This window comes from Carcharhinus amblyrhynchos, chromosome 18 (genome assembly GCF_965287045.1).
Source record: "Carcharhinus amblyrhynchos chromosome 18, sCarAmb.v2.hapA, whole genome shotgun sequence".
Taxonomy (NCBI): domain Eukaryota; kingdom Metazoa; phylum Chordata; class Chondrichthyes; order Carcharhiniformes; family Carcharhinidae; genus Carcharhinus; species Carcharhinus amblyrhynchos.
Window position 1 is genome coordinate 5,946,148 of NC_137341.1, and position 19,216 is coordinate 5,965,363.

The window sequence follows — 19,216 nt, forward strand, 5'->3', positions numbered from 1 at the left end:
GCTGCCAAAATCCATTCAGACGTCTCTCAGCGAAGGCTGTTCCTCGTGGGAAAGTGTGAGGATAAGGTTGCTTGCTCAGTACATTGTGATTCCGGCATCGAACATAATTACTGTGCTCATTCCCAACACGAAACCTGTCTTCACGTGTTGAATTTTTCGTACGGCCTTGAAAGACTGCATCTTTTTTTGTATAAATGCAGCTTGATAATGTTGGCGCGTGTTTGACTCTTAGAGTTGAATAGAATGACCGTCCCGTTTATTAATAAAAATGCCTCGATTTTCCATTCCAGAGTGCAGTGCCAGCGAGATTCTCACTTAACGGCACAATGAGGACAGACCGCTGCGAGGCAGACTTCAGTGGCCAGCTCCAAATGGACAGCAGGTTTGCGCAGCTCGACTGGCAGACCATCTGGACCCCGGTTCCCAGCATCGACATCGGTTTCAGGCACTCGGTCCCCTCACTGCTCACGGTGGGCGTCCCCAGGGACAACAGGCTGTTGATCCGAACCGGCAGGGGATCCAAGCAGGAGGCGTCCGTCGAGCTCACCGTCGGCACGTGCAGCTTCCGCGCTGTCGGTGATGTCCAAGTGCCCGGCGACGGGGCGGACGGGATGAGAGCCGATTGGTCAGCTTCCCTCCTGAACAGATGCCTTGCCCTTGAGGTAAGGGGAGAGCCCGGTTCGGTGCCGTTATCGCCCGAGCGGGACGCCGCACCTCACCAAGGGAACCGATCGGAGGCGAACTTCGTCCGTTAGCTTGTAGGCAAAAGGGAGCCTTTTTACAAACTAATTCCCAAATAGGAAATGCTGGAAAATCTCACTGGGTCTGACAGTATGCGCGGAGAGAGAATGGAGCCAACACTTCAAATCTGGATGACCCTTCATCAGCTCTGAGAAAGGGTCACAACGCTGGGGTTTCGAGCCAGACTCGAAACGTTGGCTCCGTTCTGTCCTGGCTCAGTTTTTGTTTCAGATTCCAGCATCCCACAGTATTTAATCCAAACAGTTGGAATTTACATTTTGGAAGATGGTTCAAGTTTTGTGTTTCCAGGTAATGTTGCAATGAAAAATCATTGCCTTGAAAAATGATTGCTTCTCCCTGGAGAGACCGAGGTTGAGGTGCGACCTGATAGAGGTTTATAAGATGTTGAGAGGAATAGATAGGGTGGATTCTCGGAGGCTATTTCCCAAGGCTGAAATGGTGGCTACGAGAGGACGCAGGTTTAAGGTGCTGGGGTGTAGGTACAGAGGAGATGTCAGGGGTAAGTTTTTCACTCAGAGGGTGGTGAGTGAGTGGAATCGGCTGCCGTCGATGGCGGTAGAGGCAAACTCGCTGGGGTCTTTTAAAAGACTTCTGGTTGAGTATATGGGATTGGGAGTTACAGATAGTTCTAGGGCTTGGTAGGTATGGATGTGATGGGCGCAACTTGTGGGCCAAAGGGCCTGTTTGTGCTGTCGTGTTCGATGTTCTATGAAATGTTAACTCTTGTTTCTCTCCACTGAGTATTTCCAGCACTTTCCGCCCTCTGTCGTGTTGGAATCATGGACTCCCTACAGCGCAGAAGGAGGCCATTTGACCCATCGAGTCTGCACTGACTCAGCATCTTATCCAGACCCAATTCCCATAACCCCATGTATTTACTCCACTAATCTACACCTCATGATCTACACAACCTGTCCAAAGGTGTGTGGGTTAGGTTGGTTGGTCACGCTAAGAAATTGCCCCTTAGTGTCCTCAGATGCGGAGGTTAGAGGGATGAGTGGGTAAAATATGGAGGGATATGGGGATAGGGCTTGGGTGGGATTGTGTTCGGTGCAGACTCGATGGGCCGAAGGGCCTCTTTCTGCACTGTAGGGTTCTATGATTCTCTGATCATAGGACACTAAGGGGCAATTTAGCATGGCCAATCAACCTAACCTGTACATCTTTGAACTGTGGGAGGGAACTGGAGCAACCAGAGGAAACCCCGGCAGACACGAGGAGACTCCGTACAGGCATTGACCCAAGCCGGGAATCGAACTCCAGTGTTGTGAGCCAGCAGTGCTAACCATTGTGCCACCATGCTGTTTTATTAGCTGGTTTTACAAATCATTTGACTAATATAAGGCTGTTAAGTATGATTGAGATGAGATTTGATTAAGTGATGGAGTAAATAAGGAGAAACTATTTCTGTTGATAGAAATAGCTGATAACCAAAGGGTGCAGACTTGAGATGATTGGCAGAAGAAGCAAGGATGACCTGAGGAGACATTACACAGCGAGTTGGGAGCCGAATACACATTTCAAAAAGGCTAATGGAAGCATATTGCAACTTTGAGAAGCTAATTCCATAATACGCAAAGTGAAAACTAAATGTCAGGGCAGTGGGAAGGAGTAGGTGAACGAGATTAATTGGATAGCTCTCCCAAAGGGCAAGCACGAGGAGATTGGGCTGAATGGCCTTTTGGGCACTGTATTGTTTGGTGGCGGAATTTGGCAGGCCACCCATGACCAGGAAAAGAGATACGTGGACTTGTAACTTAGGGCACCATGCCATCTGTGGCACACCCTGCACTGCTCCATGACTAGCACTGCTGCCTCACAGCACCAGGGACCTCGGTTCAATTCGCATCACTGGCTGTGTAGAGTTTGCACGTTCTCCCCATGTCTGCGTGGGTTTCCTCCGGGTGCTCCAGTTTTCTCCCACGGTCCAGAGATGTGCAGGTTAGGTTGATTGGCCATGCCAAATTGACCCTAATGTCAGGGGGATTAGCAGGGTTATGGGAATAGGGCTTGGGTGGGATTGTGATCGGTGCAGACTCAATGACCCCCTTCTGCACTGTAGAGATGCTATGATTCTCTCTGTTGTTCAATTAGATGATGGCTAATCTGTGGCAAAATCCATTGACCTGCTTTTGTTCATAACCTTTGAAATTCCTACCTAACAAACATCTATCTTTCTCAGCCCTGAATGTCCTAATGGCCCCAGTACCTATGACCTTTTGAGAGAGAAGTTCCATTGTTCCAGTGGGAAAATGTTTCTGAATGGCCTAGTCTAAGTTAAAATTGTGTTCCCTTGTTATTGATTCCCTCACCTGAGGAAGTATTATTCTCCGTAATGCCACTATCAAATCCTGGTAATAATTTAAATTCCTCCGTCAAATCAACTCTCGAACTTCAAATCACAAGAGAACGTTTATGAATTCATGAAAGCAGTCTTTATAATTTAATCCCTAAACCCCAGTATTATTCTGGGCATCTTCTCGGCAGCCCCCCCCTGAGGTTGGTATCTTCTCCCGCAACTGAAGCCAATCGACTAGGTGGCTCTGACTGTGTCTCTACGTCAGTGGGACATCTTTTCTTCCCCTTGAGATTGGAAAAAAGACCCCACTCTATTAGCCTTTCTGTTACTTTTTCATAGAATCATAGAACCCTCCAGTGCAGAAAGAGGCCCTTCGGCCCATCGAGTCTGCACAAACACAATCCCACCCAGGCCCTTACCCCATATCCCTACATATTTTACCCACTAACCCCTCTAACTTAGGCATCCCTGGACACTAAGGGGCAATTTCTTAGCACGGCCAATCAACCTAACCCGCACATCTTTGGACTGTGGGAGGAAACCCTCGCAGACACAAGGAGAATGTGCAAACTCCACACATTCAGTGACCCGAGCCGGGAATCGAACCCAGGACCCTGGAGCTGTGAAGCAGCAGTGCTAACTACTGTGCCACCGTGCCGCCCATGGTATTTTGTATTTTTCTCCCGTACGTTAGTGATTTCCGAACTTGGACTCCCAAAACTGTTGGCTCCTTTACAATGTTCAGAAACACATCGTTTCACCAATTTAATTCGTGATGGCACAGTGGTCAGCACTGCTGCCTCACAGCGCCAGGGACCCGGGTTCAATTCCCGGCTTGGATCACTGCCTGTGCGAAGCCTGCATGTTCTCCCCGTGTCTGCGTGGGTTTCCTCCTGGTGCTCTGGTTTCCTCCCACACTCCAAAGATGTCCTTATCAGGTGGATTGACCATGCTGAATTGCTCCTTAGTGTCCCAAGATGTGTAGGATTTGGGGATTAGCCATGGGAAAGGCATGGGGTTGCAGGGGTCAGGCAGGGAGATGGGCTTGAGTGGGATCTCTTTTGGAAATTCGGTGCAGACTTGACGGGCTGAATGGACGCCTCTGCACTGTAGGGATTCAGTGTTGTCGCAGCAGAGTGAATGAATTCTACACTTCCCCATCACTAAACTCTGTCACGGTTGTATCCATTTAGTTAACCTGTCTCTGCTCCTTCATAACACCTCTAGTCTCAGCCGCCCTATTAACTGTTCCTTCCAGCGATCTTGCCTTCACAGCAAGTATTCAGGAGCAGTGGAAGGAGATCAAACTTACACGGAGTAGGTGCATCTGCACTAGCCGGGCTGTTAGCCTCCCCACCCTCTCAGGAAATCTACTCTCGAGCTGCTGAGGAGGGATCCAGATCACGATTGCAGCCTGGACCTCCCTCCCAAGGAGGCCCCTATTTCTGACCCTTTAGACGGACAGTATGCCTCCCCATCATCCACCAAACCACTCAAACTACTCACCAGACTTAACCAGGTTCCTTTCAGGCCAGGGACTTGGGGTCTCTGAAGGAAGGGAGGCCCCATTCCATCTCGAGGGGAGGTAGTGGCCTCCTGGTATTTATCATCACGAGACTATTAATCCAGGAGCTCAGTTAATATTCTGGGAACCTGGGTTCGAATCCCGCCATGGCAGACGATGGAATTTAAATTCAATAAAGTCTGAATCAAGAACCTACTGATGACCATGAAACCATTGTCGGTTGTCGCAAAAACCCATCTGGTTCACTCATGTCCCTTTCAGGAAGGACATCTGCCGTCCTTACCTGGTCTCCAGAGCCATGGTGATGCAGTTAACTCTGTAATGGACTAGCAAGCCACTCAGTTCAAGGGCGTCTACAGATGGACAGTAAATGGACCAGTCAGAGGCGCCCATGACCCACGAATGAATAATTAAAAAAAAACATTAGTTTACGTTGAGGCAGTGCAGGTTCCACTTCTGAGCGGGTAAACAGTAAACTCCTCATGCAAGTCTGGGTACACGTGAGTGCTGATGCATTGTGTAACCGTATAATTTTGTCTACTGGAGTTTGCACCTGACCATAGAACCATACAGCTCAGAAACAGGCCTTTTGGCCCTGTGCCGAACCATTTTTTTGCCTAGTCCCACTGACCTGCACCTGGACCATCTCCCTCCACACTCCTCTCATCCATGAACCCGTCCAAGCTTTTCTTAAATGTTAAAAGTGACCCCGCGTTTATCCGGCAGCTCATTCCACACTCCCACCACTCTCTGCGTGAAGAACCCCCCCGACAATATTCCCTTTAAACTTTTCTCCTTTCACCCTTAACCCATGCCCTCTGGTTTTTTTCTCCCCTAGGCTCAGTGGAAAAAGCCTGCTTGCATTCACTCTATCTATACCCATCAAAATCTTGATACAAATCTTATACCTTCTCCCTGTATCTGCGTGGGTTTCCTCTGGGTGCTCCGATTTCCTCCCACACTCCAAAGATGTGCTGATTAGGTGGATTGACCATGGGAGATTGACAAAGAACAACACAGCACGGGAAACAGGCCCTTCGGCCCAACGAGCCCGCGCTGCCATTTTAACATTGTGAGTTCCCTTGTCTACGCTTATGGCACTCCACATCGGAAACCAGATTGAGGGGAGACTAATTTAGGGACAATTTGTTACAGCAATCAGACTAAGAGCACATCTTTGGGGGTGTGGGAGGAAACCGGAGCACCCGGAGAAAACCCACGCAAGCATGGGGAGAATGCGCAAACTCCCGCAGGCACTGGCCCAAATCCACGTATCGGCACAGCAAACAGTGATAGTCACTGAGCTGTCGTGTTGCCCCTTCAGAGTCCCAAGATGTGGGGGATTCGCCATGGGAAATGCACGGTGGGGTCACAGGGGTAAGGCAGGGAGATGGGCCTTTTGGAGACTGGGTGCAGAGGGCTTCCAGGTTGGTCAAGCCATGTAGGCCCCAAGGTTTATTTGGGGCAACAAGGAACATTTGAACCAAATGTAAAACAGCTTACAGAAACATCACCTTTCTGAACCTGAAGAAACCTGAATAAATAGTCTGTATAATGTCAGTGCTGAGTTCTGGTGGCACGTGCGTCTGAATAAACACTTGGATTCCTCTTCCCACAGAGGGTGGGCGTTCCGCAGAACCTGGAGACCAGCGGCTCCTTGGATATCAGCAGCTGCAGCACTGCAATCCGAACAAACCTGCTGAACGATGGCAAAACAGCCGAGTTGCGTCTGGAGGCCTCCTGCGACCCCGAGTACACAGTGCAGGGGCTTCTCAGACACACCATCCCGCAGCTGAGCGACCGAGGCTTGCCCAGCGAGAGCCGAATCCTCCTGTCGGCCGCCAAGGGAGCCAAAGTGGAAGGCTCCTTCCTGCTGCAGAGCGCCAACTGCAAAGTGCGGGCCGATGGCAACATAAACCCCGGAGCTGAAGCAGAGTGGATGTGGGTGACAGAGACCGACTGCCAGGTTTTACAGGTAGAACCCTGTGTTGAAAAACAACTGTGGAATAACCACAGGAAATCCTTAACTTGAAGCAATGTTTCAGAGTATTGTAAAGCCTGGTTGATGTCAATTATTTCCATGGGTGGAATCACCTTATTGAAATACTGATGTGGAGTCGGACTGGGGTAGGCACAGTCAGTCGCCTTTAAAGCCCAACACTTTTGTTTGATATACGAGCTTTCGGTTAGAGGATTGGTGGGGTAAATGTGTGGGGTGGTGGGGATAGGGCCTGGGGGGGGCGGCGTTGCTGTCAGTGCAGACGCGATGGGCCGAATAGCCTCCTTCTGCATTGCAGGCTTTCTGTGCCCTCTGGCTCAGAGGCACGGATTCTACCCGCTGTGCCACATGACCCCCCTCCCCAGTTTACATATCGGTCCCAACTTATCTAGTTCCTCGGTGGTACAGTGGTTAGTGTCCTTTGCCTGTCACGCGGGAGACCGGGGTTCAGTTCCCCGCTGGGGAGAACATAAGAACATAAGAAATAGGAGCAGGAGTAGGACATCTAGCCCTTCGAGCCTGCCCCGCCATTCAATAAGATCATGGCTGATCTGTCGTGGCTCAGTTCCACTTTCCCGCCCTCTCCCCATAACCCTTAATCCCCTCTCTTATCAAAAACCCATCAACCCGCTTCTTAAAAATATTTAGCGAGGCAGGAGGAACAAACTTTGGGATTTTAGTTCAGTCGGGCAGCGTGGTCAGTACAGGACAGCCCAAAGAGTCTGTTCTTGTGCTGTAATTTTCTTCGTCCTTTGGTATTTTATATGTCCGGCCAATTAGAATGATCTGGAAACTAGATCGCGGAGGAAGCAGATTCAGTTGTCGCTTTCAGAATGTAATTGGATGTATATGCTCAAAAAGGAAAATTTACAAGGGGAGCGAGCGGAGTAGTGGCATTAATTGGATGGATCTTTCTCAAAGGGCTAGCACACGCAAGATGGGCCGAATGGCTGCCTGCTTTACTGCTTGATTCTATGGTTGCCACAAATGATCTGCTTTCTGCCCAAGAAGCCTGATTTCTAGGGTACAATAATTTCTGGCATAGGGCACCAGTATTTTGGGCCTGACTCAGAAATTACACTGGTTCCCAAAATCACTGAGAAATCCCAGTAGAATTGGACGATGCCAGTGCCCAAAGACAGAGTAATGAGGGTTCCCGGGTATTGTGCCACTGTCATCAAAATCCTTTCTCCACTCAGAACTCTCCATTCACCTGACGAAGGGGCAAACCCCCGAAAGCTTGTGAGTTTGCTATCAAATAAATCGGTTGGACTTCAACCTGGTGTTGTCAGACTTCCTACAGTGTTTACCCCAGTCCAACGCCGGCATCTCCACTTCATGTTTAACTTTGGCAGGAGTGTTTGGTAGTTATCGGGGGAGGGTTCTCTGGCCTCCCACCCCCGTGTCTCCCGCGAGCAGGAGGTGGTGCACTCTTCACTGGTGGCAGGATTCTCTGGTTCCGCCGCTGTCAATGGGATTTCCCATTCTTGTCACCCTCCGCGCTCTCGGGAAACCCCCGGGAGGGGTGCGCTGCCATCAAGATCGGAGCATCTCGTGGAGGTGAATGTCGGGAGAATTCCCCTGTTCCGCAAGTTGATTTTCAACATTCCAGACAGGAAAATCTTCATGCCTCACACCCTTCCCTCATAGTAGCATGGGCAGCACAGTGGTTAGCACTGCTGCCTCTCAATGTCAGGGAACTGGGTTCAATTCCTGGCTTGGGTCACTGTCTGCATGGAGTTTGCATGTTCTCCCCATGTCTGCATGGGTTTCCTCCGGGTGCTCCGGTTTCCTTCCAAAGTCCAAAGATATGTGGATTAGGTGGATTGGCCATACTAAATTGCTCCTTAGTGTCCAAAGATATCTAGGTTAGGGAAATTAGCAGGGTAAATACATCGGGTTACGGGAATAAGCCCTGTGTAAATGTTCTCTGTTGGAGAATTGGTGCAGACCCGATGGGCGGAATTGTCTCCTTCTGCGTAGTAGGGATTTTATGGTGCTCTTACTATGGGCTTCACCACAACTATCCCCAAGCTCTTACAAGGGAAGCAGAGCAGACAGAAGGGGCAAGAGGAGGGTAGAGGGGCATTGTGAGATAGAGTAACGGTGAGGCAGACCAAAGGAGATGATGACCAAATCTGAGGTACCCACCCATCAGAGTGTTCAGACCACGCGCACCTTTCATCATGTCTCAGCTTAAACAGGCTATGGATCAGTAAAATGGTATAAACGGGAACATTTCCTGTTGCCAACTCATCTCCAGGCATCCTTTTCCATCAGGAAACACGGTGGCACGGTGTTTAGCACTGCAACCTCACAGCGCCAGGGATCCGGGTTCGATTCCCAGCTTGGGTCACTGCCTGTGCGGAGTCTACACATTCTCCCCGTGTCTGCGTGGGTTTCCTCCCACAGTCTGAAAGACGTGTTGGTTATGTGGATTGGCCATGATAAACTCTCCCTCAGTGTACCCAAACAGAATGTGGCGACTAGGGGATTTTCACAGTAACTTCATTGCAGTGTTAATGTAAGCCTACTTGTGACACTAATAAATAAAGTTTAAACTTTCTAATCCCACAAGAACTAATCCACTTCTGAGTAGATAGAGGCACGATCTGTGATGCTCCATTTCCTTCAAAGAAATAGACGTTTGATTTCAGTCAAACACTCAGGAGAATTAACATTTTTGTCAGGGTTTGACCCAAATGATTTCTTTTATTTCAGAATTTTATGATTCCTGCTCACTCCCAATGTAACGGATCCATTCACATTGATGGATGCAAAGCGGAACTTCAAACCAATATCCAGCTGGAGGGCAACAGTGCAACCCTGGAGCTAAGTTCAGAATGTGACCCGAAAATCAATGTAGAGGTCATATTTGTGCACAAGTTGCCAATGCTGAAAGACATTCCAGAATACAACACACTTACATTGACAGCAGAGAGGCACTTGAAATCTGAGTTTGAATTAGATTTAAAGATGGGCACTTGTAATCTTCAATCAAGTGGCGGTCTACAAGTGAAAAATAAAACAGAATTAAACTTTTCAATAAATAACAAATGCAAAATTCTGCAGGTACTTTTATATTACTTTTACCCAATTGTTTTCAGTTTGAGAGGAATATTTGTTTTTTGGTTTGGTTTATTATTGTCACACGTATAAGCATGCAGTGAAAAGTATTGTTTCTTGCGCGCTGTACCGACAGAACATACCGTTCGTAGAGAAGGAAAGGAGATGATGCAGAATGTAGCATTACAGCCAGAGCTAGTGTGTAGAGAAAGATCAACTTAGTGCGAGGTAGGTCCATTCAAAAGTCTGATGGCAGCAGGGAAGAAGCTGTTCTTGAATCGGTTGGTACGTGACCTCAGACTTCTGTATTTTTCCTGCTGGAAGAAGGTGGAAGAGAGAATGTCCAGGGTGTATGGGGTCCTTAATTATGTTGGCTCCTTTGCAAAGGCAATGGGAAGTGTAGACAGAGTCAATGGATAAGAGGCTGGTTTGCCTGATAGACTGGGCTGCATTCACGACCTTTTGTAGTTCCTTGCAGTCTTGGGCAGAGCAGGAGCCATACCAAGCTGTAATACAACTAGAAAGAATGTTTTCTACGGTGCATCTGTAAAAGTTGGTGAGAGTTGTAGCTAACATGCCAAATTTCCTTCGTCTTCTGAGAAAGTAGAGACGTGGCCTTTCTTAACTATAATGTCAGTCTGGGGGGACCAGGACAGGCCGTTGGTGGTCTGGACACCTGAAAACATGAAGCTCTCGACCATTTCCACTTTGTCCGCATTGATGTCGACAGGGGCATGTTCTCCTGAAGTCAGTGACAATCTCCTTGTGGAATCCTTCATTCGTTTGTAGACTGTATTAGTGACGATTCTGTTCTGATGAGTGGCCAGTACTAGTGGTGAGACACTATCAATAATTGTGGAACATTGTACCCAACCACAGATTAATGAAAACACTGAATTGTTTTGCTTGACTGCTAACTGTGCTCTGAACTGGCCAAGCAAACCATTCACTGGCTGGCATCAACCTCAGCACCTGATGTGGCAAAAACACACCCTGCTGATCCAACCCTCTATAGTCCTCCTCACTACATCAGAGAGCTTGTACCAAAGTTGGAAGAGCTATCCCATAGAGTAGTCATGGGATAGTCTTGAGAGAGTCAGAAGCACAGAATCATCGGCCAGTGTCCCAGACACCACCATCGCCAGGGTATGACCTGTGCTACTGGGAGGATGGACCCAGCAGAGTGGCCATGGCATCGTGGTATATAATCGCTTTGGGGATCCTCAACATTGACTCTGGATCCCATGAAGTCTCATGGCAGCAGGTCAAACATGAGCAAAGAAGGCTCCTGATGATTACCATGTACTTGTCTCACCTTTAGCTGATGTTCAGTGTTCCTCCACGTTGAACATCACTTGGAGGAAGCACCGAGGGTGGCAGTGATGCAGAGTGTACTCTGGGTGGGGACTCGAATGCCCAATACCCAGAGTGGCTCGGTAATACCACCACAGACTAAGTTGGCAGGGTGAGAGGACATCGCTGCTAAACTGTGGTAGGTGGTGAGGGAACCAATAAAAGGAAAAAAACATAGTTAACCTCATCCTCACAAACTTGCCTGCCACAGATACATCTGTCCATGACAGTATTGGTAAAAGTGACCACCCACACTGTCCTGTCTTCACTTTAAGAATACCCTCCATTGCGTTGTGTGACACCATCACCATGCTTAATGGGATAGGTTTGAAACAGATCCAACAACTCAAGACTGGGCATCTATGAGGAGCTGTGGGCCATCAGCAAAAGCAGAGTTGTACTCAACCACAATCTGCAACCTCATGGCCTGACATATCCCCCACTCTACCATTCCCGTCAAGCCACGGGGATCAATCCTGGTTCGATGGAGAGTGCTGGAGGGCATATAAGGAGCAGCACCAGGCATAGCTAAAAATGTAGTGTTAACTTATTGAAGCTACAACACACGACAACCTACATTCTAAATGGTGCAAGTCGCATGTGATAGATAGAAGTGACCAACGGATCAGATCTAAGCTCTGCAGCCCTGCCACATGTAGTTGGGAATGGTGGTGGACAATTAAACAACTCACTGGAGGAGGAGGCTCCGCAATTATCCCCATCCTCAGTGATGGAGGAGCCCGGCGCATCAGTGTGAAAGATAAGCCAAAAGCGTTTGAAACAACCTTCACCAGAAGGGCCTGGTGGATGTTGCATCTCAGCCTCCTCCAGTGGTCTCCAACATGACAGATTGTCAGTCTTCAACCAATTTGATTCACTCCGTGTGCTATCAAGAAATGGCTGAAGGCACTGGATACTGCAGTAGGCCCTGACAACATCTCAGCAGTAGTAATGATTACTAACCGTATCCCTCACCAAATTATTCCAGGACAACAACTTTGGCATCTTCTGGTACAATATGGAAAATTGCCCAGGGATGTCCTACCCACAAAAAGCCAGACAAATCCAATCTGCCAATTACCGCAGCGTCAGTCCAATCGCGATCATCAACAAAGTGATGGAAAGGGTCATCAACAGCGCACTTACTCAGCAATAACCAGCTCACGGACACTCAACTTGAACTAAGGGCCACCTCAGTTACTGACCCCATTACAACCTTGGTTCAAACATGGACAAAAAAAAGCCGGAGGTGAGGTGCGATTACCCTTGACAGCATTTGACTATATCATCAAGGAGCCCGAGCAAAACTGGAGTCAGTGGGAATCAGGGGAAGAAACATCTATTGGTTGGAGTCGTACCTGATACAAAGGAAGGTGGTTGTGGTTGTTGGATGTTAATCATCTCAGCTCCAGGACATTACTGCAGGAGTCCCTCAGGGTAGTACCCTCGGCCCAACCACCTTCAGCTGCTTCATCAGCGACCTTTCCCCCACTACCCCCCGCCCCACCTGCCCCCCCCACACACACACACACACACACAATCACAATCACTGATGATTGTACATTGTTCAGTACGAATCGTCACTCCTCCGATTCTGAAGCTGTTTGTGACCATATGCAGCAAGACCTGGGCAATACCCATGCTTGGGAAGGAACGTCAGCACCACACAAGTGCCAGGCAATGATTATTTCCAACAAGAGACTCTAACTATCCCTCCTTTAGTATTACAGGACAGGATTTTCCAGTCCCACCCACTGGGCAGGAATCATAACAAAAGGTCTGCTGACTTTGGACAGTAATTTCCAGATATGTAATGGGCGAGACTGGAAAATCCGGCCCACTGAACCCTTCTCCATCAACGCCCAGAAACTGAACGGGTGCCACGGTAGCACAATGGTTAGCACTGCTGCTTCACAGCTCCAGGGACCCAGGTTCGATTCCTGGCTCGGGTTACTGTCTGTGTAGAGTTTGCACATTCTCCTCGTGTCTGCATGGGTTTCCTCCGGGCGCTCCGGTTTATTCCCACAGTACAAAGATGTGCGGGTTAGGTTGATTGGCCGTGCTAAAATTACCCTTAGTGTCCTGAGATGCATAGGTTAGAGGGAGGAGTGGGTAAATATGTAGGGATATGGAGGTAGGGCCTGGCTGGGATTGTGGTCGGTGCAGACTTGATGGGCCGAATGGCCTCTTTCTGTACTGTTGAGATTCATTCTAAGTTACTTCCTAATAACCAGATGAGCCATATAAATACTGTGGCTCCCAGAGCAGTTGTAAGGCTGGGAATCCTGTAGCAAGTAACTCATCTCCTGACTCCCTAAAGCCTGTCCATTATCGACAAGGCACATGTCAAGAATGTGATGGAGTACTCCCCCCTTGCCTAGATGAGTGCAGCTTCAACAACACTGAAGAAATGTAACACCATCCAGGATAAAGCAGCCCATTTGATTGTCTTCTCATCTACAAACATTCAACCCATCCACCACCTTATCACTCATTCATGGCACCACTGACTCACAGTGGCAGCAGTGTGTACCACCTACAAGATAAGCTGCAGGAATACACTGAGGTTCTTTAGACAGCATCTTCCACAACTGCTATCATCTAGAAATACAAGGGCAGCAGATACATGGGGACACCACTGCTTGCAAGTTCCCCTCTAAGTCATTCACCTTCCTGGTTTGGAATTATATCACCATTCCTTCACTGTCTCTGGGTCGAAGTCCTGGAATTCCCTCCCTAACAGCATAGTGGATGTATCTACACCTCAGGGACTACAGCAGTTCAAGAAGGCAGCTCACCCCTTCTTCCTGAAGGCAATTGACACGAAGATGAGTGGGAAAGCAAATTGTGCGGAGGGTGTGGAAAGTCTGCAGAGGGATCTGGATAGGCTGAGCGAGTGGGCGAGGACCTGGCAGATGGAGTACAATGTTAGCAAGTGTGAGGTTATCCACTTTGGCAGGAATAATAGTAGGAGGGATTACTCTTTAAAGGGCGAAAAGCTGCAGCATGCTACGGTGCAGAGGGACCTGGGGGTCCTTGTGCACGAGTCGCAAAAACCCAGTCTGCAGGTGCAGCAGGTGATCAAGAAGGCGAATGGGATGCTGGCCTTTATAGTGAGGGGGATTGAATATAAAAGCAGGGAGGTCTTGCTGCAACTGTACAGGGCACTGGTGAGGCCGCAGCTGGAGTACTGTGTGCAGTTTTGGTCGCCGCACTTGCGCAAGGATATTTTGGCCTTGGAGGGAGCGCAGAGGGGGTTCACTAGGCTGATACCGGAGATGAGGGGGTTAGACTCTGAAGAGAGACTAAATAGACTGGGTCTGTACTCGTTGGAGTTTAGAAGGATGAGGGGGGATCTTGTAGAGACTTATAATGAAAGGGATGGATAGGGTAGAAGTAGAGAGATTCTTCCCGCTCAGAAAGGACAGCAGGACTAGAGGGCACAGCCTCACGATAAGGGGTGGGGGGCAGTTTAGAACGGAGTTGAGGAGGAACTTCTTCACTCAAAGGGTGGTGAATCTCTGGAATTCTCTGCCCGTTGAAGTGGTGGAGGCTACCTCGCTAAATATATTTAAGTCACGGGTAGATAGGTTTTTGACAGACAAGGGAATTAAGGGTTATGGGGAGAAAGCGGGAAAGTGGAACTGATCCACTTCAGATCAGCCATGATCTTATTGAATGGCGGGGCAGGCTCGAAGGGCTAGATGGCCGACTCCTGCTCCTATTTCTGATGTCCTTATGTTCTTATTAGGGATGGGCAATAAATGCTGGTTCAGCAGGCAACACCCAAATCCCACAAACAAATAAAAAAAAATCAGTGCTGATGTAGCATTTCTGATAAATCGGAGATCGCCATTATTATATAACAGCTGTCTTTATACATTGTAAATGGGTAAGAAAATCGTGCAGAGTGTAGAATCTTATTGTTCATTTAGAAAATGCCAAAATGAATTTCACTTTATTAGTTAACTTTATCATTTGTCAGTTGTGAATAGTTCTTTGGGCACAATGGATTGTGCTTTTTTTGTGTGTAAATAATGCTTTCATTTATTCTGTTTCAGGATCTAGGCGTCCCACTGAAAATTGATGGATTCGGTTATATGGAGGTAAATGGAACTGAGTTTGGGTCACAGATACAGATAAACATTGACCAGACTGAACTGGAAGGTCTGCTCACCCTGAAGGCTGGTGCTGTAAGTGCAATGTGTAGCTTTGATCTTGTCTTCTTTTCACGTAACATTTAAGAACATTTAGATGAGCACTTGAAATGCCAGAATATACCAGGCTCCGGAGCATGTACTGGGAAATGGGATTAGAGTAGATCGATGCTCAATGGCCAGCACAGACACAATGGGCTAAATCCAATTGGCAGTGTGTTGAGTTCTGACTGAAAACCGAGGCATTTCTCTAAACGTACCTTTAGAGACGGCTGCATTGAAAAAGGGTGCCCCAATCAGACCAAAAAAAACCGCACCCACTTCCCATTCCTCCATGGAGGTTTCGGCGCATGTCCCCTGTCCCCCGTCATTGCTGGCATCTCCCCCTCTCTCTCCATTCCCCCCCACCTCCATCTGCGTTGCCAGCATCTCCCCCGCCCCCCCCGCAACATTGTCGGTATCTCCCCCCTCGCTCCCACTACCCACCCCCCCACATCCCGTCGCCGGCATCTCTGTCCCTCTCTCCCTCCATTTCCGCCCCACCCCCTTGCCTCCACTGTCATCGCTGGCATCACCCTCTCTCTTTCTAACACCACTCCACACATAAGTCAGGTTCTCCCTCATTATGGGCATTACCTGAAATCGGTACCACACTGGCGAGATTCACAATTTTTGGGTTTCTCTGGATCTTGAGCCCCCCCGACTGGAGGTAGAGGGTGTGGGCTCAGGATCACCCCCCGCCCCCCGCCGACTTTATTATGGACAGAACATTCTACTTCAACCACAGTGGGGTGGATAGAAAAAGAGACGAGAGGAGAAAAACACCTAAGTGGTCTGGATAATAATCATGGAATCCTGACTGTGCAGAAGGAGGCCATTCAGCCCATTAAGTCTGCACTGACTCTCCAACAGTGTATCTTATCCAAGCCTTACCCCCGTAACCTACACATCTTGGACATTAAGGGACAACTTAGCGTGACCAATCCACCTAACCTGCATGTCTCTGGACTGTGGAAGGAAACAGTCCAAAGTCTACCGACTCTCACCAACTTTTATCGATGCACCATAGAATGCATTCTTTCTGGTTATATCGCAGCTTGGTACGGCTCCTGCGCTGCCCAAGACTGCAAGAAACTATAAAGATTGTTAACGAAGCCCAGTCCGAGACACAAACCAGCCTCCCACCCATTGACTCTGTCCATACTTCTCACTGCCTTGGCGAAGCAGCCAGCATCATTAAGGACCCCACGCACCCCAGGCCTTCTCTCTTCCACCTTCTTCTACCAGGAAGGAAAGCCACACAGATGCAGGGAGAACATGTAAACGCCATTCAGACAGTCATCTGAGGCCAGAATTGAACTCCGACCCGGGAGCTGTGAGGCAGCAGTTTTTGATTTGATTTATTATCATCACATGTTTTGGCATACAGTGAAAAGTATTGTTCCTTGCGCGCTGCACAGTCAAAGCGTACTGTTCATAGAGAAGGAAAGGAGAGAGTGCAGAATGCCGTGTTACAGTCATAGCTGGGGTGTAGAGGAAGGTAGGTCCATTCATAAGTCTGATGGCAGCAAGGAAGAAGCTGTTCCTGAGTCAGTTGGAATGTTCCCTCAGACTTTCGTATCTTTTTCCCAGTGGAAGAGAGAATGTCCAGGGTACGTGGGGTCCTTAATTATGCTGGCTGCTTTCCTGAGGCAGCGGGAAGTGTCGACAGAATCAGTGGATGGGAGGCTGGTTTTGTGATAGACTGGGCTTCATTAACAACCTTTGTAGTTTCTTGTGGTCTTGGGCAGAGCAGGAGCCCATACCAAGCTGTGATACAACCAGAAGGAATGTTTTCTATGATGCATCTGTAAAAGTTGGTGAGAGTTGCAGCTGACGTGCCAAATTTCTTTCATCTTCTGAGAAAGTTGGTGGGCTTTCTTAACTATAGCGTCATCGTGGAGGGACCAGGACAGGTTGTTGGTGATCTGGACACCTAAAAACATGAAGTTGTCGACCCTTTCTACCAGCAGTGCTGATCACTGTGCCACCGTGATATCCCATAAAATATGTAACTGTCTAAAGTCATGTATTGTCTTTCACGTGACCTAGAAGATAATTAGAAAAGTTTCACATTGTAAAAGTTACAATTAACAAGATAAGACCGCTTCTTTTGACACATTGTACCCTTTGGACATATTGCGGTTTAATTCTTTGAACTTCTTTGGAACCAAAATGGAATGTCTAACATGTAACAATTACCAAATTTGACGCGTTTCTTTCCTTCCAGGACAAGCAGGAGATTAACGCCTCATTGTCTCACAACATCGATGGCGCCTCGCGGCTTGGAATTCCAAGAAACGCACTTGTGGCTTTAACAGCTGAGAAAAGGGGTGACACGTACAAACGGTCAGTCCGATTTATCATCGACAACAAGCAGGTAAAATTAACAACGCTGAACGTGCCCTACCTGTACTTGGAGACGATTAACTGGAAGATTGTGGGCAAACGAAACCAGATTTGCACATCTGTAAATCCATAATCCTTGTTCCTTGTTTAATGATAAAGTATAAATTTAACATCCTTTTATTTTGTGGTGGTATCTCATCAAACAGTCACAGATTGATGTTGTTGCACCAGACTCCCACTGTGTTTTCGATAGAGTCCCTACAGTGCAGAAGGAAGCCATTCAGCCCATTGAGTCTGCACTGACCACAGTCCCACCCAGGCCCTATTTCCGTAACCCCTCATATTTCCCTACTAATCTCCCTGACACCACAGTCAATTTAGCATGGTCAATCCAACTAACCCGCATATCTTTTGAATGCACCTACCTCGCATTAAGTTGATCTTTTTCTACACCCCAGCTCTGACTGTAACACTACGTCCTGCACTCTCTCCTCTCCTCTACAAACGATATGCTTTTGTCTGTATAGCGCACAAGAAACAATACTTTTCACTGGAAAGGAAACAGGAGCACCCGGAGGAAACCCACGCAGACACGGGAAGAATGTGCAAACTTCTCACAGTCACCGGGGGCCGCAATTGAACCCGGGTCTCTGGTGCTGTGAGACAGCAGAGCTCACCACCGAGACACCCCAATCTACTTTAAGGGCTACATGCGCATTTGTTTTTATTTTAAAGTTTATCAGCACTTTTTAAACTGTGATTCAGACCAATACACCATCCTGTATGGTTGTTAATGTAGTTTTGAATGAGCGACAAAGGTTCGCTTCCGAATATGACCAAAGAAGATTGAATTAGTGAGCAGTAGATTTAGAAAATACAACAGCAAACGATAATTAACTCAGAGTGACTAATGTTTGAAATAATCTGTGTCGGAACATAACAGAGGCGGCAATATTGGAGAACATTCAAATGCAATTAGGTGTCATGACGGAGGAGTTATGTATCAGTTTGGCCCAGCCAAAAGCTCATTTCTTTCCAATCCCCATTGAGATGAACCATATGGTCAATCTCTGGGCCCCCGCCGTCTCTCCCCAATGCCTCGTCACCAAATCAGTCCAGTAACTCTCCCAAATTATCATTAGAAACACGTGTGTGTGGCAGCTTTACATGGAAAAACGTTCCAAATGCTTCTCAGATTGTAGCAAAACTAAGGGCAGTTTGGAATGGGCAACATAATGCTCATCTTTCCACATCCCGTTAAAGAACAATCTTTCAAAACTGAAGGTGATAAGAGGTAAAGGAGTCAGAGTGCTTGAGCGCAGAGCAAGATTGGTAGCATGGTGGGGGTGATATACAGACTGTCGACCTGACTGGTAGGCCATTGGAGGACGTGTGCAGGGCTGAAGAGCTGGAGAAGGTTAGAGATCTGGGAAGCAGGCTGTAAGAGGAACCTGTAGGCAACTACTTGGAAGTTAAAATTGAAAGGCTAATGAAAGTCAGTGAATATCAGGGCAATAGGTGAGGGGGGTTTGTTGCAGGACAGGTTCAGTATGGAAAATGGTCAGTGCAAAGGGTCTCTCAGTGGTTAGCACTGCCGCCTCACAGCACCAGGGACCCGGGATCGATTCTGACCTCGGGGTAACTGTCTGTGTAGAGGTTGTACATTC

The 19,216-nt window shown here is 48.1% G+C and overlaps 1 protein-coding gene across 1 annotated transcript in view; it reads left to right on the forward strand.

Annotated features, from left to right (window-relative positions):
- The window catches only part of apoltp (apolipoprotein lipid transfer particle homolog), a 293,932-nt gene that overhangs the window by 188,587 nt on the left and 86,129 nt on the right, over positions 1 to 19,216 (forward strand). Inside the window, exons 38-43 of the mRNA XM_080207085.1 lie at positions 291 to 662; positions 6,205 to 6,561; positions 9,307 to 9,600; positions 11,993 to 12,118; positions 15,066 to 15,197; positions 17,431 to 17,580. Coding sequence (XP_080063211.1) covers positions 291 to 662; positions 6,205 to 6,561; positions 9,307 to 9,600; positions 11,993 to 12,118; positions 15,066 to 15,197; positions 17,431 to 17,580 — 1,431 coding nt within the window. The remainder of the gene's footprint in view (positions 1 to 290; positions 663 to 6,204; positions 6,562 to 9,306; positions 9,601 to 11,992; positions 12,119 to 15,065; positions 15,198 to 17,430; positions 17,581 to 19,216) is intronic.